General features: G+C 39.2%; 8 protein-coding genes across 8 annotated transcripts; 5 read left to right on the top strand and 3 right to left on the bottom strand.

Moving 5' to 3' along the window:
- Positions 1-13: 13 nt before the first annotated feature.
- On the bottom strand, positions 14-1,182 carry BATDEDRAFT_27501 (uncharacterized protein; the record flags this gene model as incomplete). The annotated part of the gene is made up of 4 exons (XM_006681627.1): positions 14-118; positions 201-383; positions 472-543; positions 679-1,182. 4 exons carry the CDS (start codon positions 1,180-1,182, stop codon positions 14-16), a joined length of 864 nt encoding a protein of 287 aa, XP_006681690.1.
- Positions 1,183-1,641: 459 nt separating this feature from the next.
- Positions 1,642-2,881, bottom strand: BATDEDRAFT_27500 (uncharacterized protein; the record flags this gene model as incomplete). Its single annotated transcript, XM_006681626.1, has 6 exons — positions 1,642-1,694; positions 1,730-2,004; positions 2,093-2,237; positions 2,370-2,535; positions 2,609-2,715; positions 2,830-2,881. 6 exons carry the CDS (start codon positions 2,879-2,881, stop codon positions 1,642-1,644), a joined length of 798 nt encoding a protein of 265 aa, XP_006681689.1.
- Positions 2,882-3,058: 177 nt separating this feature from the next.
- BATDEDRAFT_27499 (uncharacterized protein) lies at positions 3,059-3,988 on the top strand (the record flags this gene model as incomplete). Its single annotated transcript, XM_006681625.1, has 5 exons — positions 3,059-3,103; positions 3,166-3,217; positions 3,283-3,481; positions 3,541-3,704; positions 3,777-3,988. The coding sequence occupies 5 exons, from the start codon at positions 3,059-3,061 to the stop codon at positions 3,986-3,988; spliced, it is 672 nt and encodes a 223-aa protein (XP_006681688.1).
- Positions 3,989-4,040: 52 nt separating this feature from the next.
- Positions 4,041-7,127, bottom strand: BATDEDRAFT_35968 (uncharacterized protein). Its single transcript, XM_006681667.1, has 10 exons — positions 6,738-7,127; positions 6,605-6,671; positions 6,373-6,455; positions 6,139-6,267; positions 5,927-6,059; positions 5,527-5,819; positions 5,301-5,450; positions 5,155-5,227; positions 4,322-5,054; positions 4,041-4,237 (listed from the first exon to the last, which is right to left on the bottom strand). Exons 1-10 carry the CDS (start codon positions 7,107-7,109, stop codon positions 4,111-4,113), a joined length of 2,160 nt encoding a protein of 719 aa, XP_006681730.1. The 5' UTR covers positions 7,110-7,127; the 3' UTR covers positions 4,041-4,110.
- Positions 7,128-8,221: 1,094 nt separating this feature from the next.
- Positions 8,222-12,106, top strand: BATDEDRAFT_17737 (uncharacterized protein). The gene is made up of 12 exons (XM_006681555.1): positions 8,222-8,348; positions 8,508-8,690; positions 8,791-8,958; positions 9,056-9,173; positions 9,246-9,424; positions 9,503-9,678; positions 9,752-10,204; positions 10,295-10,519; positions 10,605-10,795; positions 10,871-10,940; positions 11,059-11,209; positions 11,307-12,106. Exons 1-12 carry the CDS (start codon positions 8,291-8,293, stop codon positions 12,032-12,034), a joined length of 2,700 nt encoding a protein of 899 aa, XP_006681618.1. The 5' UTR covers positions 8,222-8,290; the 3' UTR covers positions 12,035-12,106.
- Positions 12,107-14,352: 2,246 nt separating this feature from the next.
- On the top strand, positions 14,353-15,622 carry BATDEDRAFT_27495 (iron-sulfur cluster assembly protein CFD1; the record flags this gene model as incomplete). The annotated part of the gene is made up of 6 exons (XM_006681624.1): positions 14,353-14,621; positions 14,705-14,742; positions 14,896-14,967; positions 15,052-15,245; positions 15,325-15,394; positions 15,477-15,622. The coding sequence occupies 6 exons, from the start codon at positions 14,353-14,355 to the stop codon at positions 15,620-15,622; spliced, it is 789 nt and encodes a 262-aa protein (XP_006681687.1).
- Positions 15,623-15,779: 157 nt separating this feature from the next.
- Positions 15,780-16,916, top strand: BATDEDRAFT_37398 (uncharacterized protein). Its single transcript, XM_006681684.1, has one exon. It carries the CDS (start codon positions 16,133-16,135, stop codon positions 16,811-16,813), a length of 681 nt encoding a protein of 226 aa, XP_006681747.1. The 5' UTR covers positions 15,780-16,132; the 3' UTR covers positions 16,814-16,916.
- Positions 16,917-18,279: 1,363 nt separating this feature from the next.
- BATDEDRAFT_35964 (uncharacterized protein) lies at positions 18,280-22,966 on the top strand (the record flags this gene model as incomplete). Its single annotated transcript, XM_006681666.1, has 5 exons — positions 18,280-18,548; positions 19,563-20,425; positions 20,602-21,860; positions 21,931-22,033; positions 22,137-22,966. The coding sequence occupies 5 exons, from the start codon at positions 18,280-18,282 to the stop codon at positions 22,964-22,966; spliced, it is 3,324 nt and encodes a 1,107-aa protein (XP_006681729.1).
- Positions 22,967-23,184: the final 218 nt, after the last annotated feature.

Genomic DNA, 23,184 nt, shown 5'->3' with positions numbered 1-23,184 from the left:
GGCAGTGATACTATCAAGAACCAGAAAGGTTTGCATCAATCTCATCACGAACTATTCTCAATGACATTGAATCAAGTTCTTTGACAAGCGCCAATACAGCAACAAGAAGATTAGATTGCTAAAACCAAAACACACCAAGATTAAAATTTAATCATCATAAAGCGATTTGAAAATTGAAATTCAGCCCTGCAATCACATACGTTGGGACTTGATTGTTGGTTTTGATACAATGCTGAAGAGCGTCTTTGTTGAGGTGGTGATCTGTGAACAGGAAATACGTCGTGTTTTGAATAAGCTGGCTCTGGATGTTGATACAAGTCTTCCTCTGATAAAGAGTAAGGGTTTGTTGAAGCTGCTCTTATGCTTTGATTAATCGAGTCAAACTGCATACATGTTTAATCATGGCGTGTTTGTATGGAAATATATTAGAATTCAAGATGCAAAAAATAAAAAGTATCAAGAATTCATTACCTCGGTTTGATTACGTAGCCAATTGGGCCGCTGATTTGACTCGGGCCCAGGATGAGTAGATCCTATATCAACCTATTTTCAATGACATCATTAAAAAGTTGAGCATTTAGCAATTAGGTTTTAAAATTTAAAGCAATACACCAATTCAAATTTTGTCCGAGCAAGTGTCAATACTTGAGAGGAGTTGGAGGGTGACAGGTGTGATACTTTGGATCGATGGCCTGCAGATTGAAAACCAGTTCGCGAGATTTGTAATTCAACAAAACCATTTAAAGGCGTTTGTCTCGGTGTACCAACAGACAGATGTTCGCTACCAGTTCGCTTTCTTATATTTTTTAAATCATCAGATTGATGAGTGTAGTGTATATCTCTATTTGGATGTGACATGTCGTTTAGCAATTCTACTTCAGTTGGAAATCCTGCTGCCAGGGCTGCATTTCGATCAACATCTGATACAGGCGTGTCATCCAAAGTGTCGAGGTGGGGTAAAATACGCAGCACTGAGTGCCTATATGCAGAATATTCAGTGATTGGGTTTTCTGCCAACCAAAGAACACGTAGTGATTTTAATTCAGCAAGGTATAAGAGCTCACGCAGATCTGAAATGTGGTTTTGACGTAGATAAAGTTCGCGTAGATGAACGAGGGATGCAAATGATGCTAGTGTGCTGATCTTGCTGCTTGTCCAGACATTAGCAATGGTAGTTGACATGTTTTTATAGCAGTTAAATTTATATCAATACTATTAGCTAAATACAATGCATTTAAATAGCATTTTAAAATATGAGTGCTAGAATAGTTTAAAACTTTACTTGACAGCGAGGGACAGTATTTCAACTTGGGTTAGTCGTTCCAAAATCAGTATATTGGTAAGATTTTGACCCCAAAGATTAACGCTTTTTATGCTACCAAGTCCATTAGAGGATAAAACTTTTGAGCCTTTGGCCTTTGAGAGAATCAGCAACTCGTTTAAAACAACCATCTGTTGAATAGCAAAAACGCGAAATAAACTTTCGACGTGATACCAACATGTCCCAAAATCACAAGATTATATAATTTGAAAATCAAAAAAGTAATGTATTGGCTCGTAAATATGCTTTTCATTTGAAACTTGAACAATTTGAGCACTACATAATCTGGTATGAACCAGATCTGATTTTTCAAAGTACAATCATGACGTATCCATCGCATCTACAAATCCCCAGTACAATGTTAGCCAGCGATCTGCAACAATCGTATTCAAGCACTGTAAAACTTACTCGAGTCTTCAGGAATAGCACCTTCTTCATCTTCTTCAGCCTCAGCACTATATGCTCCCTCCTCCTCATTATCTACATCTGGATTATTTCGACCAAATCGCCCAGTATTTTTAGTCTCTTCAACAGTTTCAGAAGAAACGTTAAACATGGCTTGAAATTCATAAATGGCAGCCACTACCGACATAAAATGCTTAATACGAAGCTGTTTGGCTTCCTCGATTTCAATTTTCTCAATTCCAGCTTGTTCGATCTCTTCCAAAGTATTATTGATTTGCCTATAATGTAACACGAAATTTATGTTTAAATCAATGCAACCCAAAGTTCAGATTTACCGAGAAATGCAATAAAAATAAAGCCACTTACTTTTCAGTATGTTCCCTACTAGGAAGCTTGTGTATTTCTTTTGAAATGGCTTCGTATTCAATTTTGTTTTGCCTTACCACTTGCGCCTGTATCAGTTCCTCTTTTAGCCGCTCAATATCTGCTTGTGCATCTGCAATTTCCGTTTCTAAATAGCCATTCAATCAGTGTCAATACTCGTGCAAGTATTTAAAACAATACAACACTGTTGAATTAAAGATGGGCTGTTCTGTTTGGAATCTTGAAAAGCAAGATTGTATGCATAGAAAATCAGGCTTACCTATTCGTAATCGTTCTTGTTCAAAATGTACAGATTCTCGAACTGTCATGTCATCCACCAGATTATTTCTCTCAATAAATACCTGAGTAGAGTCCAAATCAGCCAAAAACTCCTCCAGCAGCTCTTTTCGTCTAAGTACAGTCGAACAATTAAAATAGTCAGTAATCTGTGTGGATCCATTCATTCGATGCATGCGACAGTTGAATCTTGAGATTTTCAAGACTGGCCAAGATGGTTACTTGCAATGATTCATCCATGTGCTCTCCAAAGCCTATTGCCAGAAACTTTTTCAATGATTTTTTCATTGTTCTTGGATCAAACAGGAGTCTATTTTTAATTATGATATCTATTCAGTTTATAGAGTAGTGTTGGCAGCAACAAGAGCCGGACATGTTGATAGCCATGTCAGTGGTTTATTCAGTGAATTACTATTAAATAAGCAGTGAATTCATGAGATTACCTTCTGAATTGGCTGCAGAAACTGGTGTAGAAACCAGAGTAGACGCAGACATGATTTGTTGTATTTCTGATAGTCTTGTTTTGGACGATATCAACTAGACTGTCTTGGAGAATATCAAATCAACTCGAATGTAAATCCAACTTTTCCTTTTGATTTAACCAGAAACTTGTTTGAAATCAGCTGAACCTGATTCATTGCTCAACTTGGTCTTATCTGATAATAAATTATCATGTCTGTTATCCTTTCATATGGTGATGTTCAAGTCACAGATGAGGTTGAATCATGACTTGTTCAATGCTCGTTTTCATCCATTCGACTGATTCCTGTGTGCATTAGGATCTAGCCACTCTCTTGCCGTCAGAGTGGATTGGTGATGGTATCATTCAGTGTAAGTGTATAATGACTATAATTCATCTTTAAACATGCATCTTGACTAAGCTTTACAATATCTAGTTTACTATGAGTTTTTAGAACACACTGTCTGCAAATCTCGTGAAATTCTGTTGATTCAACCAGCTGTTGCTCATCTGATTGCATGTTCTGTGGATAAAACATATATAAAAGCAGCACTTCCACCCAATATCAATTCAAAATCCACTATATTTATTCCAATCAATGACAGCAACGGAAGTCAGAATAGTGGATGCCATTGGTCAGTATCGTTCTGTTGGATTTCTCAAACAATTTAAACTCATTGAATTGGTTGTCTAGGTCGTTGATGTGCTACTATCGACCTACCAATTCGTATTACTACTATGACTCCATGGGTAATGCCAATATTCGATCAGCAAAACAAACCATGAATTCGATCTGTGGATTGATAGGATCATCTTCACCTGCTTTTATTGCCATCAACACACCAATGCAAGTAAATGGTAATAGATTGGGTCTAAAATATCATTGGATTCAATCCAATTCGCTATTGACTTGAATTACCTTTTGTTTAGGATACGATTGTGGAGTGTATGTGATGGCTATTACAGAGTTATTATGCAATCGAATGGCTTCAAAACATTCACATGTTACTGATGAGCCTGAAAGTTTGTCGTTCTGGCAGATAACCCATTGCATTCCACCACATTTTATTTCAGAAAAGCGCAACACAATTCGAAATCTTATTATACATTTGGCTGGCAGTAAACCTCAAAATCAACAATAACAGTCCATGATTTTAATCACAGTTGCTTTATTGATCATGGCAATTTCTTGTTGTTGTACAACTTTCGACAATTCATTTTTAGGTCGACTAAACAGAGTCTTTTAAAAAATAAATGACCAGATTCAGGCATCGATGGGTTTAGCAGGCTGACCAAAGTGCTTGAGAAGAAAAGACCAATATGCATCAAAGCCATATCGTTCAGCTTCAAAGCTATCCAAAGCATGTCCAACAGAAGGGAACATGATGACACTAGAATAAAATAGCGTGATCAGTATTCAAGCGTGCACAACACATGTAGATTATCACACAGTCCAACAGAACAGGTCAGCTCACCTAATGTCCTTGCCAGCACCACGAAGATATTGCGACCATCGCAATCCTTCAGAGGGCGGAACACGGCGATCACCGGCACCCAGCATAAGTAAAACAGGAGACTTGATTTTATGTACAACCGAGGCAGGAGAGTGACGAAACATAAACTCGTATTCTTGAGGTGTGACCAAATGCGGCTTGGATTGATCAAATGCCAATCCAGCCTCTGCAAAACACCAGTCAGATATATCTGTTGTGGCGACCATGGCGCCAATATTGATCACTGGATTACGAAGGACTCCAGCCTTGTAAAAGTCTGGCTCAAATCCAAGCAAATGAGCAGTGATGAAGCCGCCATGAGATCCACCAAAAAGGGATACTTTTTTTTTGTTGATACCAGGAAGAGTAGAGGCCCAGTATGCAGCAGCATTCACATCTGCCAAATCTAGCTCGCCAATTCGACCCACCACATCTTGAACAAAATCATCGCCATATCCAGTAGATCCACTATAATTGACCTGTGCAACAGCAAACCCAAATGATACCAGCAAGGACAAGTAGAGCGAATACCCTGTAGAAATAACACCATGAGGTCCACCATGAGGCATAACAACTAATGGTGCACCACCATCAGTATCTTGCAACTGGGGATGACGCGCCTTTGTTGGCATCAGCATCAATACTTGTACATTTGGTCCACATCCAGGAACAGTTGAAACAGTAAGATTGATGTTTTTCAGCCCCTCGGAAACATCTAAACATTACAAAACCACTACTTTAGAAATCATACAAGAAAAATAGATACTTTATACTACACATTTCAACAATGCATTTTTCATAGAATCACTACTGACCAGTTGGAAGATCAGGCTCATCAATAATGGTCCAGTTGATTGTTTTGCCAGGTTCTTCAAACTTTCCAAGAACCTAAATGTCAAAGTGTAAGACTACTTAAAATACTCAAAACTAGTGATCAAGTTGCTACAGCAGCAATACGTACAAGTTTATGAGGTTCGTTGGCCAAGGAGCGAGTCGCTAAAATCCAACCATCGATCGTCACGCTGCGAAGAACATATGAATAATACGATTCAGGAAGTAGCGAGGTAATACGATGAACTTGGCCGGTAGATGCATTGACAGCTACCAAAGTCTGATGATCGTTTTAACACGGCATGAATAAGCAGTCGACACGACATTATTAGGCGTTGAAATAGTCAGGATATTACCTCTTGACAGCGCCACGATGTTTGTAGTATTGCAAATAGTCCTGAAGCAATGTTCACCCATGGTCTTTCAATCAGATGGTCAACAAAAAGACCAGGAAATTCAGTAGGCTTGCATACAGCCTTGACAAGCTGAACAAGAGTGCTGGATTCTTTGCTTTTGAGCTTGTGTAAAACAAGAGTATTGCATGCGCTATGAGCACCTCCTACCTTGTGTGAAAGATATACAAATGCAGATCCGTCAGGAGTCAATTGTGGATAACGTCCATTGACTCCAGATTCCGCAGACAGTCGCTCTACAAGATAGAATCACGATAATGTTTTGAATCAATCTAAACTTTCAACATGCACCAACATTGACCCAATAATCATGCATCAATACGATAATGTTTAAATTTCATACCAAGACCGGTTCCATCGACAGAAACAGAGTAAATGGCAGTGCGACGATTGTAACAGTACAAAATTCCAAATGGCAATGGAGAATCTTCAATTCCGTTGAAGATAATTTTGTCACCAGCAGGCAGCATGATAGCCTATATTCAACACAATAGTTATGAGATAACCACGCATAATTATATAGAATCGTATGCAGTTTAAAAATAAAGTAGTAACCTGGGAAGCTTGCAAATCCAGACAAAGTGGAGTCACTTTGGGTTCATCTCCAGCAAGATCGACAAAAACCAAAGTTGGTTTAAGTTTTCCAGTAAATCCTTCACCAAGATCCATGGACTCGACGTATTTCTATAAATCAATCAAATGTTGAATATTTGCTCTATACAACCACTCTTATCATAAACGCATCGGTGTATATCCAAGGTGAAAACAGAACGATATCAGAAACCATACCGAATCATTATCAGGAGTTTCGCGATCGCTGACATAGACAAACTTGGTTTCATCAGCCGACCAACTGACTCTGCCAAAGGTACCTATTGTTTATTTCAGTTAGAAAAGATGGAATTGACATTCAAGTCCATATAATATGAAGATGGCAGGGTCAAAAGTTTAGTTTTTCTAAATTGAATATTTTATATGGTGGGCATACGACTGTAAACCCTGGAAACAAGATCCAACATACCATCAGCAAAAAAGTCGCCGTGTTTTTTAGTTACCTCGATGGTCCGGAATGAGCCCAAAGTGGTGATCTGCAATAAAGTGTGTGAATATCAGTGAATGGTCAAGACAATCCAAAAGCAAATCTAAACATTTACCTCGAGAAATCGTTTTTTATCGACAGTGCGACTAGTGAGTTGAACCTTTCCAGAGGGGGAAACCGATACAATCTCAGTATCTCCAAGATCTGTAGGCAAATGTCTAGCAATAACCTTGAAATCAGTCAATCCAGATTGAACACTGCTTTCCTGAATCACTTGGACAGTCAGATTGCTTAGCATCTTGCGCTTGCATTTGCGATCAAAGTCTCTGTATGAAGTAATCATGGATACTTGAAGAGTGCCTATTTGCGGATCAGAGATGATAGTGGCAGAAGCATAGGATTTTATGCTGGCCATTTGCTGATATAGCTTGACACCAGCCTTGTCTTTACCATCGCTTTTTGGGTCCTTTTTTTCGTTTGTACTCATTCTCGGCTGCAGTGTTTGAATTCACAACTAAAGACAAAATGATTGAAAACGGAATGAAAATATTTATATTTCAGCAATCCAACTTTGTCATGCTTTGGAAGCATTCTGGTAGCATCAATCAGGTTGCTGTGGCAGCATTTCAATGTGAATTCATTGTAAAATTACATTATTGTTTTAGATTAGCGTAGATTGTTGGATGGAATGCTGACAATCGCGTTAGACAAGACCGAACAAGGGACACTGTATTGAATTGTCAGAAGCAGATTGTCGAGCAGATCCTATCAATCCAAGTCAGACTGTTGTCGTGATACACGATTGATGGATGTTTCTGCTATTCAAATCTAACGATATTTACAGAGCACCACCAGAATGATGATTCAAATTGCAGATATTTTCACTTTTATTTTAATGTTAAACAAGCATTTTTGAATTCAGGCAATGCATTCATCTTACAGCCGTATTAACACAAAATGGAATCCTTTATCTTGCAATGTATTTTGCTTTGGAATAAACAATAGTTGAATATTCGATGCATTTTTCTACTATAAATAAACTGTTTCTTTAACACAGTGTTCATCATGACACTATAGATTTAAATTTGTTTTTGAGATGTTTACGATTTCCAGATATTGAATTCAACTGTTGATGACAATACAACTCTACAAACTCATAAATTCGCGTTCTAGTTTAAAACTCAATGACTCTAGTTTCAAGAATTCAACTCTGCATGTCAACCACGCAATAGTTTATAGAAAATGAGATTGAACAAGTGTCAAGATTGAGTTTATTGATGAGTTTGCAAATATTTGAAACTCGACATTTGAATACACGTGATGTTGTGGCTCGCTTGAATGTCAACTTCGACTTTGTGTTGATTCAATTCATCGAGCAGTTCAAAATGCAGCCTGTTGCGAGGTTACTTATTATTGGGTATGTGTTGCTTTCATGTGTTTGGATTCAGATATTGAACCAACCCGAATGTGAATGCATTGGTTTATATTCAACCTGATCATGATGGTTGACCTGGCATTTTGAATTTATGGTTAGCTTTCTAATATTCCCTAACTACTTATCATATATACTTAATCTATATTAAACTCTTGTTAAACAGAGTTATTTTTCATGCCATCTATACTTGGTCCATCTTCGATATTTATTTTCGCTCGCCGCTTGTTCATGGCATGGAGCATGTCGAACCGCTGACACCCGCTCCTGCAAAACGACTGCTTCTTCTTGTTGGTATATTCTTCATTTCAAGCCTATTATCAATTTAAAGACGGATTTTTCATCTAGTAATTCTGGATAGAATACATATGCTATAGTAATCTCATTAGATTCATTGATTGATTTTAGTTCACGAGTAAAACTCAAACAAATGTATGTTTTTATTGTATATAGCTGATGGATTACGTGCAGATAAGCTTTTTGAAGATGGAATGAAGCGTGCACCATTTTTAAAGACTAAAGTCACAGAAGAAGGTCGATGGGGCATTTCGCATACACGAGTACCTACTGAATCAAGACCTGGACATGTTGCATTGATTGCTGGGTTTTATGAAGACGTGAGTGCTGTCACAAAAGGTCTGTTTAAAGTATCTCTAGTATTTCTATACCATTTGTTAGCCAAGATAATATCTCGCTATGCTTGATTAAGCTCATGTCGTGATACTTTGCAATTTAGGATGGAAAACCAACCCAGTAAATTTTGACTCGGTGTTTAATCAAAGCCGACACACTTGGTCATTCGGATCGCCTGATATTTTACCCATGTTTGCATTTGGTGCTAGTGAACACTCTCGAGTTGATACGTATATGTATTCTGCAGAACACGAAGATTTTGGAAAAGATGGTAAACCAAGGTTTTGCTGACTAGAATAAATGGTTTCTAGTATTTGAATGCTTGTAATCTATGTCACTAATAACCAATGCGCGATTTTTCAATTCAGATGCGAGCTCTCTGGATACCTGGGTATTTGATCATTTCGATGCTTTGTTGGAATCTTCAAAGACAAATAGCACTTTGTTTGAGCTACTTCACAGTGATAAAATTGTGTTTTTCTTGCAGTTGAGTATGCATTTTTATGAAATGATATTTTATTCGGGTCATATTCAACAAAATTCAAATTATATCATTAGTCTGCTTGGATTGGATACAAGCGGGCATAGCCATCGACCAAACTCTCCAGAGTATTATGCAAACATTGAGTTGGTGGACAAGGGAATTCAGGTTGTAGAAAACAAGCTAAAGGCCTTTTACAATGACGATAAGCGTACAGCTACTGTTTTTACTGCAGATCATGGCATGGGGAACCGAGGTTTTTAAAGTTATATTTTGCTTACTGTTGCATGATGTTTAATTTGGAGAATGATGAATCATTTATTGTATATTTTAGGAGTACATGGGGATGGACACCCAGATAATACAGAAACACCGCTGATTGCATGGGGTGCTGGAATTGCCACTCCTGATACCAAGCATCCCAAAGGGAATGATGCGGTTTCCAAACATTGGGGTTTTGGGCATCTGCAACGAAACGACGTGCTTCAAGCTGATATTGCACCTCTGATGGTTAGTGCATTGACTATCAAGTGCGTGTACAGTTTATATAGGTTGAATCGGCAATTAACAGTTATTTTCAAAGTCCACGCTACTTGGTATTTCATTTCCAGTTAATTCAGTTGGTGTTTTACCCATTGTCTACCTTGATGGCACCGATATGTTCAAAGCCAAAGCAGCATTTGGCAACGCTAAAGGGATTTTGTCTCAGTATATTGTCAAAACAGCTCAAAAACGAACTACTGAGCTCATTTTTAAGCCATTCAAGCCATTGGCACAATACCAAGACATTGTCAGCAAAATTCAAGCACTCATTGATCTAGAAAAGTTTGAAGAGGCTGAACGCGAAAGTATTCGTCTTATTCAAGTGTGTATTGATGGGCTACGTTACTATCAAACATATGATTGGCTTTTTTTGCGGTCAATCATCTCGTTTGGATATGTTGGATGGATTGTATACAGCACTATTTTTGTGCTACGCATGTATGTTTTGGAGGATTCAAAGCGATCACGCGGAATATCAATATCGTCTAAAACGGTGGGGTTTCTATTTGATTTGCAGCTGGGTTTAACCAGTGTACAAAAAGCTTTTATTCTAACCATTTTTTTGTTTAAAAATGATCAATAGGTTACTTTTTTGAGCTGGGTGGTATTGACTGGGTTTTCGGTTTTGCTTTTTTTGAAACAATCTCCATTGGCATACTACATCTATGTTGCATTTCCAATTTATTTTTGGAGCGAATCATTTAAACAGCGTGATTTGGTTACATCCATTATTCGTACACCATGGTCGCAAAACCGCACCAATGTGCTGGGCCACATCATCGTCTATACTGTCATTCTTGAAATATTAGTAAGTATCGGTGCTTTTGATGCTGATCATGTTTATTGATGGTTATATTGACTCTGCTGCTTTGTTTATTAATTCATCAACTTAGGTTTATACCTATTTCCGACGCGAAGTATTGAGTATATGCTTGATTGCAGTTGGAATAGTATGGCCGATTATGATGCCCGCAGGGTTTAAAAAAAGACATGGCAAGCTTGTTCTTGCGTGGCGTATAGCATCTATTTGCACAAGTGTGTTTACTCTACTGCCAGTGGAAGTGGAACAAGATATTCGATTAGTGTATGTGTTATATTGAGCTTCAATTTATGCTGTGAATAGGAAAAATGCTGAATATTGTCCTGATTGATCCTGTAGGTTGTTGGGTGGTGCTTTAGTATTTTTGTCTGGAGTAGCTGCATTGAATTTGATTCCTCAATATACGGCTGTTCAATTGCCTACACCTCATATGCGTGCTTCTGGAGTTCAGCCATCTTCTTTAAAAATAGTTACAGTACTGGTATGTTTTTAATTTTTTAGATCTGTATGTCTTTTTGTGGATAGAGCATGTAAATCACACACTTGTGTTGACTCAAAGTTTATTTCAGCTCACTATTTTGGGCATTAGTTTTGCTATTCTTGTGAGTACCACGCGATCATTGGATGCAAAACAAGGCCTTCCAATAGTAAACTCGATCATTAGTTGGCTAATCATGAGTAGGTTTCAATACTTTGTATTTTGCAGTTTTTCAATCCCACGAGTGTTTAGTTGCTTGACTATTTAGTAATCCAAACCTTGGGTATTTGATTATAGTTCCCTGTGTCGCTATTCCTATTGTGGATGGGGCTTTGGGATCCCAGCATTATCTTCGACGCCTAGTGGTGATATATCTATCCTTTGCACCCCTCTTTACTCTTTTAAGTATTTCGTATGAAGTACTTTTCTTCTTCTTTTTCTCTATAACGATTCTTTCGTGGATGCTGCTTGAGAAGCAACTCTATTTTTTTGAAAACAAGATTTATCAAGGAACAATGTATGCCGAGATAGTTCAATCTGAAACAACAATCAAGCATCGACCACTACGCATGACCGATATGCGGATTGCAGGATTCTTTCTTCTTTTTATCAACGTGGCATTTTTTGGCACGGGCAATATTGCCAGTCTAAGTTCGTTTTCGCTCGAAAGCGTATATCGATTTACTACAGTGTTCAATCCATTTTTGATGGCAGCACTACTTGTTCTCAAGATTTTGATTCCCTTTTTCCTTCTTAGTTCTGTCTTTGCAATTCTCAGCAGAGTGCTTGATCTTTCAAGCTTTTCACTTTTTTTGCTTGTATTGAGTACGACGGACATTATGACACTCAACTTTTTCTTTTTGGTACGGGATGACGGAAGCTGGCTGGAGATTGGTACAACAATCAGTCATTTTATCATTGCGAGTGCGTTTATCGTATTTCAGATTATACTGTTTAGTGTGTCGCATTTACTTGTAGGCAATGTATTAATTCCTCATGGGGTGAATTCTAAAAAGGGATATTGATCTACAATGTTGATGGATGTTTCCAAGCTAATTTCAGTGATTTACTGTTGAAATAAACTTTGAAAATTGCTTAAACAGCTCTCATTGTGATATTTTTGTTGATGATTGGACAAGAGTCAAAACAAGATTAGTTCATACTAGTCAAGCATAATTCATTCCAAATATCTCAATAAAGGCTTGATTGTTTAGTCAGATGGAATTATGAAAGTAAAGAGCAAATGAAGATTATGGACTAGATAAGATGAACTACTGTGAAAACAATAGTAGTAGTAGGAGCGAGAAATCAAAATATCCATTCAGTAGTCACAGATGACAAGGTTGATTATTTTTAAAGAAGCTCCCAGTCATCGTCACGACAGCCGACACGATTGTAGTCACCATCTAGCTCATCCATGCTAGAAATTTGATTCATTTCAGGTCCATTTGAAGCAACACAATCAGAGTCTGCGAGCGACATCACATCCTCACCATCACGATGAGACGGAAGTACATAGATGATCTCGTCCTCATTGTCCAACAAAAGTGTTTCGACAGAAGATCCAACATCTTTAGGAGCCAAAGGAGTTTTTTTCTCAGACTTTAGAATAGCATTGAGATCATCCTTGGAAATGATGGAAGAGGAGGGCAAAGAAGCAGTTTTTAGATCAGGAGTGCATGGTGTCATGTTTGGAGGAGACAGATCACTCTGGGTGACAAGCATTGGTTGAGGAAACGCGGTGTCAGTTAGCAATGGCGACTTGGGGTGAGAATGAAGGGGATGAACAACAGCAGCAGCCAATAAAGATGTATTGGGTTCTAGTGCAGCAAGTGGTACAGTTGATTCAAAAGGCTTCTGCTTATCGTTCTCTTTGACAAATTGAACATTACCAGAACAGCCCTCTTGAACATTAGGCTTGGTTAGAGTGGATTCTGGACTGGGTTTAAATTCAAATGTAATCAGACTCGAGGGTTGAACTAAAAGAGGCAGGTTCTGAGACGGGACTGTAACAGAAGGCTCGACTGGAGAAGCGACAGTGGGAACCATGGCATGAATTGGAGCAGACTGGCTATCGTAGATTGGGATACTAACAAAGCGAGCAGGATGGTGGTGTTGGAATAGCTGGGGTTCGCCTTTCCGAGACTGTGGCCGAAATGACTGTTGCATACTAGATGTATGTGTTATAGACTGTGGTTGGCTTTGAGAATGATGAGTTATTATAGAATGGATCGCCTTGGGCTGCAACATATCAGAATCAGGGGGTGGAGTGGCAGGAACACAGACAGGTCCAGACACAAAAGAAAAGTTTATTGGAGAAGGATTCAAGTGGAAAGGAACGGCACACGCCATTGGACCACCAAATGAAGGTGTTTGAAGTTGCGCCTGACGATCGATAGAAAACGGTGGATTGCCAATACCAAACTGCAGTCCTGCTGAGTTGGGCACTGGTGCATTCATATGAAATGCTTCTGTCTGGGGATGGGAATGCTGGTAGGAATGCGACACCACACCATCACTGTCTATCACTGGCATATCAAATGCACCGCTTGAACCCGGTCTGTATAGATGCATTGATTGCAGTTCAACGTTATACAGAAAGCGGGAGCGTACAACTGAGCCACATTTCTGCATAATAGTCCACTGACACGTGATAGTCTCTTGGTGCACTTGTATGAATATTCTCTATAGATCGTGCATAGTCATGTATTCTGTTTAAAATCAACTTGCATTTCTATCTGGAATCCAGAGTTGTTCCATTTCATATTACAGCCCTATTCACGTAAAATGGAACAAGAAATTCCAACAATTAAACAATTTCATGGCATGATGGGTCAGTTATTGTTCAACATTGTTCAACTCTTCAGCTGACTGGTTTTTGTGCTCATTTTTATAGAAAACTAAATGTTTGCATCAGTCAATTCCACATTTGTTCAATCTCCAACTCTTTAAACCAAACATTGTGTGATTTTAATGGAAACAACAGTTGGACTCCCGAGATTGTTTTCTTGAGCTAGGTACAAACGTATCTGTAAGACCTACAACAAATGTATCTGTAAAACCTACAACAAAGGTGAGTTTGCAGAGCATTGTTGAGAGCAGTCAAACTCGATACCTGGATTAAAATGAATCTGGTGATCATACAATGCATGGCTATGTCAAATGAGGATAATCTCGGCTTAAAACTATCGTTTGTGTCATATGATGAACGTTGTGTTTTGAGGAACCGAGAATATCTATTTTTAATAGGAAAGCATAACGATTATTCAACCATTGCTTGTTTTGAAGCAAAAATCACAAATGCAAATGTTCCACTTTACATGAATACTCAAAATTACTTGGAATGACAACAAAGCAATCCACTCTACATGAACAGACATCTCTGTCACCAAGCACTGAGCCAGTAGTAGCTGGATTATCCAATGTCAAGCATATCATCCTTGTTCTCTCCGGAAAAGGTGGTGTAGGCAAAAGTACTGTCGCTACAGAACTTGCCCTTGTTCTCGCCGACTCTGGAAACAGAGTCGGTGTGCTGGATATCGATTTAACTGGACCAAGTCTTCCAGAAATGTTTGGATTGGCTGGACAGCAAGTTCATCAGTCTTCTGCAGGGTATGACATCAAACTTTTACCAACTTGCAATTTTTTAAAGCCAAACACTGATCGAGTTTTCTATCATGCAACTATCGATTTAGATGGATTCCTGTATATGCAGATCAAACCAAACAGCTTGGTGTCATGTCAATGGGATTCTTACTACCAAAAAAGGATGATGCTATCATCTGGCGAGGCGCTAAAAAGAATGGCAAGTCTATTCTGGCATCTTTATTGTTGCAAGCATTAGAATCTTGCCGATAACCATCAATACAATATTCTTTTTATTTAGCAATGATTAAACAGTTTCTGTCAGATGTTGCCTGGGGAAACTTGGATTATCTAATCATTGATACTCCTCCAGGTAAAATGCATTCGATTGCCAAATGTCCATTTTACTATCTATCATGTCAAACTGCTCACTTGCCAGCATTTTAAATCTAACTAGGCACGTCGGATGAACATATTTCTATTGTCGAATATCTTCAAGAGTTTAATCCTGACGGAGCAGTCATTGTTACTACTCCACAGGCAGTTTCGCTTGCAGATGTTCGTAAAGAAATTAGCTTTTGTCGCAAAGTCAATCTTCCTATTCTTGGTCTTGTTGAGAACATGAGTGGCTTCATCTGTCCTCATTGCACAGTAAGTGGGGTTTATTTTGCATACTAATTGATCTCTCTATGCATTTTAAATATAGACTTGATTTTAACTCGACTATTAGGAATGTTCGGATCTGTTTTCCAAAGGTGGCGGCGAAGCTCTCGCTACAGAAAAAGATATCCGATTTCTAGGTACTGTGTAGCTTGTTGGTTGTCATTTATATATATATTTACTCATTTTAAAATCAATACATGCCATATGCATTGAATCTAGGACGCATACCGATTGATCCTCAACTCAGCATTATGATTGAAACCAGTCGGTTTGCAGATACATTTCGTAATTCTCCACTGCATGCCATGTTTTCATCAATCGCTGAAAAGCTATTATCTCCAGCAACAGCTGATGAAACTATATAGACAGTATTTTTGCGAATACGACTGTAGTGCATTGCAGTTTTGAACTGTATTCTGATCATTTGATTCCATTGGTCAAGTTGATTTTAAAAATCAAGTATATAATGATAAATGTAGTCGTAGATTCTTGACTTTTGTGTATTACTTGCACTTTGTATACCATCAATAGTATTTGTTACGTCAGTGTTATCTTGGCCAATGCAATTGTTGCAGTCCAAACAACTATGAATATTTCAACCGATTCAAGGGTAAGCCCGCGTGCAAGTTTCTGTTTTAGACCAACTATAGGGTTGATAAGGGTTGATAGGGCTGTGTTAGTAGTAGCCGTCTAATTACAGTTGAATGGACAGCATGCAGACGGGCTAAAACACTCCAATTGGGTTGAGCAAGAACGCCCCTTTTCTGGCTAGTCTGCAGCGGCCCATTTCAACTGTTACCAAGGCAACACTAAACTGTTTGTATCTAGAACATAGAGCCAGTGATTCGACATAGCTGTCATAACCAACTCACTCGATGCTGTTGCAGCTTTCTAGTATTCTACTATTGGCTTCTTTAGCTGTTTTGGCTGTGCCTCAGAACCTTCCCAATCCAAGTCTCATACCACAGTCTCCGCATATCACTACCAGTATTGTTAGACCTGAAGCTGCCAGAACTACTACCAGAGCTACCGTAGTCTTTCAAGGGAGTGCTACTTTAGCTAGATCTCGCTCGACTTTACTGCCTAATCCAAACTCTAATCATGCCGGTAGTGTGACGGCACCTGCTCCTCGTCCAGCTATTCCTGATACTCCAGCAGGCAGTACTGGCTCTCAATCATCCAAAAATCCATCCGTTGACGGCAGTGTTGGAACAGTATTTGCCGTTGGATCCATTGCTGCAATTGTCGTTGGTATTTTTGTTTTTCTTGTTGGAGGTGTATTTGTTCACAAGCATCTTCAGAAACGCAGCGAAATATATAATGCAAATAATCGCAAGGTCGATCTAATGCCTAGAGAAATGCCACCTGTTTATCACTCCACTAAACAAACTCAATCTCACAACTGTTCTCGCTCGAATTCAAACGCTTCATTTGAATCCGGAATATCTACCAGCTATCAAGCACACACACCATATGTCACAACTCCCGAAATAGCTCATATTCAACCTGGTGCTACTCAGCCAAGCAATTTCATAATTCGATCTGCCTCTTGTTGATGTGTATCAAAACTTGCTGTTACCCCAGTTCTACTTGGATTATATATATTATCTTGACTATTTCAAAATTGATTGCTTAGAAATACATATCATCTTACACTAGACTACACGCTTGATTTATTCTAATTGCCGAATTTGTACAAGTAGACACCTGATTACTTTTTCGAGTTTAAATTTCGACTTTGTCTAGTATTGCATATTCAAATAAGCTCCTTCTATATTGATATTGAATTCAAATTTTATACATTTATCTCTACCAATATATGGCACGATTGGTATTGAATTTTATTGATCGAATTTCTAAAAATCCTACCATTCGTGTTTGGAAATTTAAACCAGTCTGGTATTTAAAATTAACCACACTGTATGTAATTTTAAAGTTTTAACCATTTAGTCAATCTACCAAGTAGCCTATTGTAGGCTACACTGTTGAAATATATCGAGACAATGTAGTGATCTGAGCTTGCTGTAAATCAAGATCGACATAATTTGCCCAAAATATATTTCTGCAAGTCGCGTCAAACCCATTTCCCCCTTGCTTGCACTAAACTTGGAAAACAAATTTGTTCAGCAAGACCAAGTTGAATGATCTTGTGTAGGTTTTGATTGTACCAATACTTGCAACATCCAGACAGACAACTGGCTCGAGGTCGAACATTTACACTCAGCTGCACGTAAGTATCTTTGCACCCAACTCTCACTTGCCATTGCCTGAAAAAACGCCAATTCATATTTTTCGGTCAAAACAACAACCATTTAGTAACAATCCACTACGACTTTGCACAATAACTGATTAGTATTGCATTGCTTCTGAAAACGTAACGGATCAAGGTAGCTGACGCTTCATTTGTAGACGTTTATCAATTACGCATCGTTGTTGGCAAGGCACCAACTTGGCTGTTTCTTCACAACAACACTTTTACTTGACGTATTACATAAAACCCCACGCTTATTGTTCCTCAAGACCCCATTCTACTGCAAGTCATTCTGCTTTCTAGCCCATTCCAATCCACAACAATCCTGCGACTCCACCTTGTCCTACTCCACTGTAATTCACATTGCTAAAACAAAATTTACAATCATATTTCTACTTGCTAAAAATTACCTAAACCGACTTCCGCCATACCATCACTGCCTTTTACTATCCCGCTTTTATAGCCAGACTCTAGCGCCGGCGTCAGCATTTCAAACAACTGCACTTTGTTTTTATTGAGCGCTATACAAATTCTGTTCGATTCGTGCTAGCCAGAGTATTGCGCATTTTTCCTTGTCACTCCGCATCCACTACACTCAATAGCAACTTTACACGCAGCTAGCAAACCTGTTCGAGTATTTGCAACTCGCAATTCTTGATTACCAACAACCTATCCAGTCTCCTTTGAAAAAAAACTCTACCGCTTCGATCCAAGTCTTATAATTTGCCAATCATTTCGTCAAGAATACAAACCCGCAGAGCATCTGGTTCAATGCCAGCACACACACCCTCGCCAGGCGACCACTCGGACGAAGATTCATCAGTATTCTGTGCAGTCTATTCCAACGTTCCCGTCTACGAAACAATCAAACATAATGTGGTTGTGATGCGCCGTATTGAAGATGACCAGCTCAATGCTACACAGATCCTTAAACTTGCCGGACTTGCCAAATCGCAACGAACAAAGGTCTTGGAAAGCCAAGTCCATAGTGGCGAACACGAGAAAGTTCAGGGAGGTTATGGTAAATATCAAGGCACATGGTAAGATTTGCACTAAATAGGATGCATAGTGTATAATACTTTCAGTTGTTTCTGGAAAGTAAATTGCTCTTGAATACCAAGCTTGGATTCAGATGCTGCTATTCTTATTGTTGTGCTACAAAACTCTATTTCTATCAGTTTTTTAATATGCATTGCATGAGAATCCATTTTAAAATGATTGTCGCAGTATCGAGTGTGAGTTGCTGCGACAACTGCATACAGCGATCAATGATCTAAGTAGCTTGGCAGCTGTCTAGGATATATTGTCAAGCTATGGTCAAATTGGCTGTTTTTTACCTGAATTGCAAATATATGCTTGCTGTTTCAGACTCTTGTCTACTCAAGATGCTATTTATTCAGCATCTCAAAAATAATCGGGCTGCTTTTTGCTACCACTGTTGGTCTTTTAGCAAAACCCTTGTTTAAAACCTGATCCTATATTTCCTCATAAATGCAAACTCTATTGGCTTGATTAAACTGGAATACGATTCATTGGATGTGCCCAGGACCAATTTTTTGGGCATCCACAGTAGTGGGATTAAATGAACGCGCCTAAAAACAGCTCAATGGAGTTTGAATGGATGCTATCATTTGGTGCTACTGTTGGATGAATGTGCTTTTAAAGTCAGCCATGTCCATATACTCTACTTTTTTAGCGCATACTTTTCGTGATTAGCAGCCATATACACTTGCTTTAATCATCTGTAAAGTATCCATGACTGTAATTGTCAAACCTCTTTATCGCTTGCTTGGTACATGAAAACCCCATTGTTGTATAGTGACACCTCGCATTGATCTTGTTGGCTGTTTTACCCATCCCCTCATTATTGCCAACCTGCAAGACGCGTCACTCATTATAGAACCATCCAACAACAACTGATGTCTAGTTCCCCGAAACTCTACCGAGCGGCTATACACCCATCAAATATTTGGAGCAATTTTTGTTTGAAACCACAACTCGTTTATCATTTTTACTTACTGCTATATTTCAACACTATTCAATGTGACATCCAGGGTTCCGTTTGAGACTGGCCGAAATCTTGCTATTCAGTTCAAAGTCTACGACTTGATTGAACCGCTACTTACTTTTACATCAGGCACAGACCCACTTTACAAACGAGCATCTTACTCCAAAATTGATTCGAATTTTCTAGAATTTGAGCCAAGGCGGCGAGGCCGTCCTCGTAAGTTTTTATCTCCGGATTTTAAGGATGCTATCATGACCTCTCCAGAATTACCTCCCATACATACATTGGCATCAAACTCCATCTCTATATCACCCAGATCTGTATTGAAATCAACACATGCATTAAAATCTAAATCTCATTCTGCATCCGTTTCTACACCATCAACAGCATTCGCTACGCCACTATATTCTAAAACAGTTACACCACCTAAATCACATGTATCTTCACACAATGAAACTCGCTCTTCAAGTGCTAGGAAATCTTGGGGTGCTCCACGCTCTACAGCTACATCGCTTAGAGCATCAACGCACAACTCGCTCTCGGTTAATATTGACAGTCATTGGGAAGGCGATCTTTCAATGGATGCATCAAATTCAGAGCAACAGCCTGCTCCAACAAAACATAGTACTGGTCAAAAATCCCGCAAATATGCTGCTGATTTGTCAAATACTTCATCCATGTCAAGTCCAGAAGATATTTTTGGCGGCGAAAGTTCCGACAATAGTATAGGATCCACTGTAGTGTCTTCATATTCAAACCATGATAGTCCGGATCAACTCTCTGCGTCAGATGATCCTGATACAGAGCTGTACGAGTCTAAACGCAAAGGCAATCCCAAGAGACCGAGTCGCCGAACTTCAAAGACTACTTCACGAACCATTTCACCAGTACATAGTGAAGCAGCACTTGGTAAGCTAAACTCTATATTGTCATTTGTAAATCTTGAGCATTTGTAGTTACTGGAATGTGACTGAATCATCAATCCACCTTGGTATTGCAGTCACATGCGTGGTGATTGCATCAGCTAGTTTATTTTCAGTAGCTAATCCAAATTGCTTATTGATTGTTTAAATTATGGTTTAAAGAACCTACTAATATCTCAAATCTAATGCTGGCAACACCTGCAGATCTATCCAAATCCGTAGATATTGAAAATGTATCTTGCCCTACCAAATCGAAAAGCAAATACAGAGGCAGGCCCAATGGAAGTGGTTCAACAAAAAAATCAAAGGAGTCTCACTATAGATCGCAAAAGTCTACCTTGTCGTATTATGAAAATGCCCCACCGGAAATCATGGTAATGCCAGAAACGCCTGTTACTGAAAATATTAGTATATTGGAAAATCCTACACTGCCCAGTAAGGAATCTGTTTCTAGCATGCATCAGTGCCTATCTGATTTAGAGGATATTACAGCTGTACCGAGCCATGCCTCTCCAGCAGCGCCGCTTAGCCTTACATTAGACAATCCACCACTTCACCGACTACTGTTTGACGAAGGAGACTTTTCAGCACCACAGACTGCTCCGTTTGTCGATCCAATCGAATTGGGTGAGGATTCAGCAAAGCGTTCTCCAAGTACGTTTATCCCTGCACCTATTTCCAAATCTGCACAAGTCGCGACTCCTGCAGAGCGCTGTCGGGAGATTATTTTGGGTATATATGTGTATGGAGACGATTATGTCTACGAAACGTTTCAGTATCTACGGGATCAGAACAGTCAAACGGGTTATGATTTCAACTTGGTTTTGGATAATCAAGGATGCCGAGCCATCCATTGGGCAGCAGCATGTGCTCGAGTCAAGATGCTGCGTATGCTGATTTATCGCGGAGCCAACACATGCTTGAGGTCTAATGGGGGAGAGACTCCACTAATGCGTGCTGTAGGGTCGCATAATAATTATACGCTGGAGACGTTTCCAGACATACTTGGTTTGCTTATGCCATCACTGTTTTCTACTGATATTTCTGGTCGAACTGTATTGCACTACATTTGCTTCGTTGGAGGACATCGATCTAAACGTGCACAAGCAAAATATTACATGCACTATGTACTAAAGTATATGTCATATGCGCAACCATGTCTAAATATCACGACTGATTTGAAGATGGAGAATCACACAGAGACCAATTCTGTTGCAGCCATGATTGAGGAGTTTGTCAATGCGCAGGACTCGTTTGGACAAACTGCTCTTCATGTCGCTGTTAGATTCCGCAACCATCGACTCATTCAGATGTTGCTGCGTGCTGGTGCTCGACGTGATATCTGTGATAAAAACGGCGATACCCCACTGGGGATTGCGGGCAGCAGTTTGAGAACCATTTTACTTTTGAATCGCAGCGTTGTAAGTCCTGATGAATGGTTGTTTTGATATATTGTATATTAATTTATTTTTGATTGGGTTCTGCAAATAGGAAAGACTATTGGTTCCTGAACTATATGACATTGATGACTTTTCCGATGCAGCTACGAGTATTGCTTCTGTTGAATCGGACGACGATATCTCGACTGCTAAAGGTACAATTACCTCTAATGGCTGTTATGAAAATCAATGTCAATTGAATAATAGCTTGCCAGAGCATCTCTAACCTGTTTCTTTACCAATTGCATAATTTTGCAGATGGGATGGCTTCAAAAAACACTGGTCCGTTTGCATCGGTTAGAAATTCATTTTCGTGTGTATTGAGCCAAAAAGCATTGGATGCCATTACCAGACACGATGCGGCTCCAACCACAAACAGATTAGCTTCATCGCGATACGAAGTGACGGCTATATTAAAGCGTCAAAGTCAACTTGATGGACTAGTCAAGGTAGCGCAGGATGTTGGAAGAAAATGCAGTGCCGTCATGTATGCAAGACGGTCAACAGATATACCTCTCGGTATTGATGCATTGAATTCAATCAAGACTACGGCCATATGCCAGGACGGTGTGCCATCTGATCCCGCATCCACACTGCTCTTTTTCCATCAAGTTGCTTGCACCCATATGCAGCCAGCTATTTCCACTGAGCAGAGCAGTAACAAACGAGGGTTGAATGCGGATGATCCTACTGAGCATGATGCCAAGCGGATCTGTGTACTGCCCAACAATCCCATGTACACACTTGTCGAAGGCATTGAATCAACCTCGTTTGAGTTTACTAAGCCCTATCAACCATGTTTGATGGGAGATGAAAAGCAAGCCAATCCTGATCAACCATCATCCACATACCAACCCCTGCTATCATCTCAATTGGAAACAGTTGAGCATTTGCAGAATCAAGTTGCAGTATTGCAGATGCAATCTGAAATCCTGCAAACCAATAACAATGCATTGATCCAGGCAGTACACAAGCTACATGAACAACGACATCTCAAATCCAGTCGATACAAGACATTGATTGCATGGTGTATGGGTGTGACGACACATACAGTGGATACAGCCATGCAACATTTATCATCTAAATAGCGTCTATATTAAATACTATTTCAGTTGTGATGATTAGTCTGATGGTATTCCAAAACTATTATTTTTGTGAGTGTTAGATTGGTGGATAGCATTGAACAAGACAGTTGAATAGGATTGAGAATATTTTAGAATATCAACGAACAATTCATTGCAGAGCGGCTGTTGGGTTGGATTAGTCAGCAACACTCGGCTCTCAAGTCGCTATAAATACAACGCGT

The sequence above is a fragment of the Batrachochytrium dendrobatidis genome, assembly GCF_000203795.2.
Source record: "Batrachochytrium dendrobatidis JAM81 unplaced genomic scaffold BATDEscaffold_13, whole genome shotgun sequence".
In the NCBI taxonomy this organism is placed as follows: domain Eukaryota; kingdom Fungi; phylum Chytridiomycota; class Chytridiomycetes; order Rhizophydiales; genus Batrachochytrium; species Batrachochytrium dendrobatidis.
Note: the sequence above shows the minus strand (reverse complement) of the source record. Positions and strands in the feature narration are given on the sequence as shown.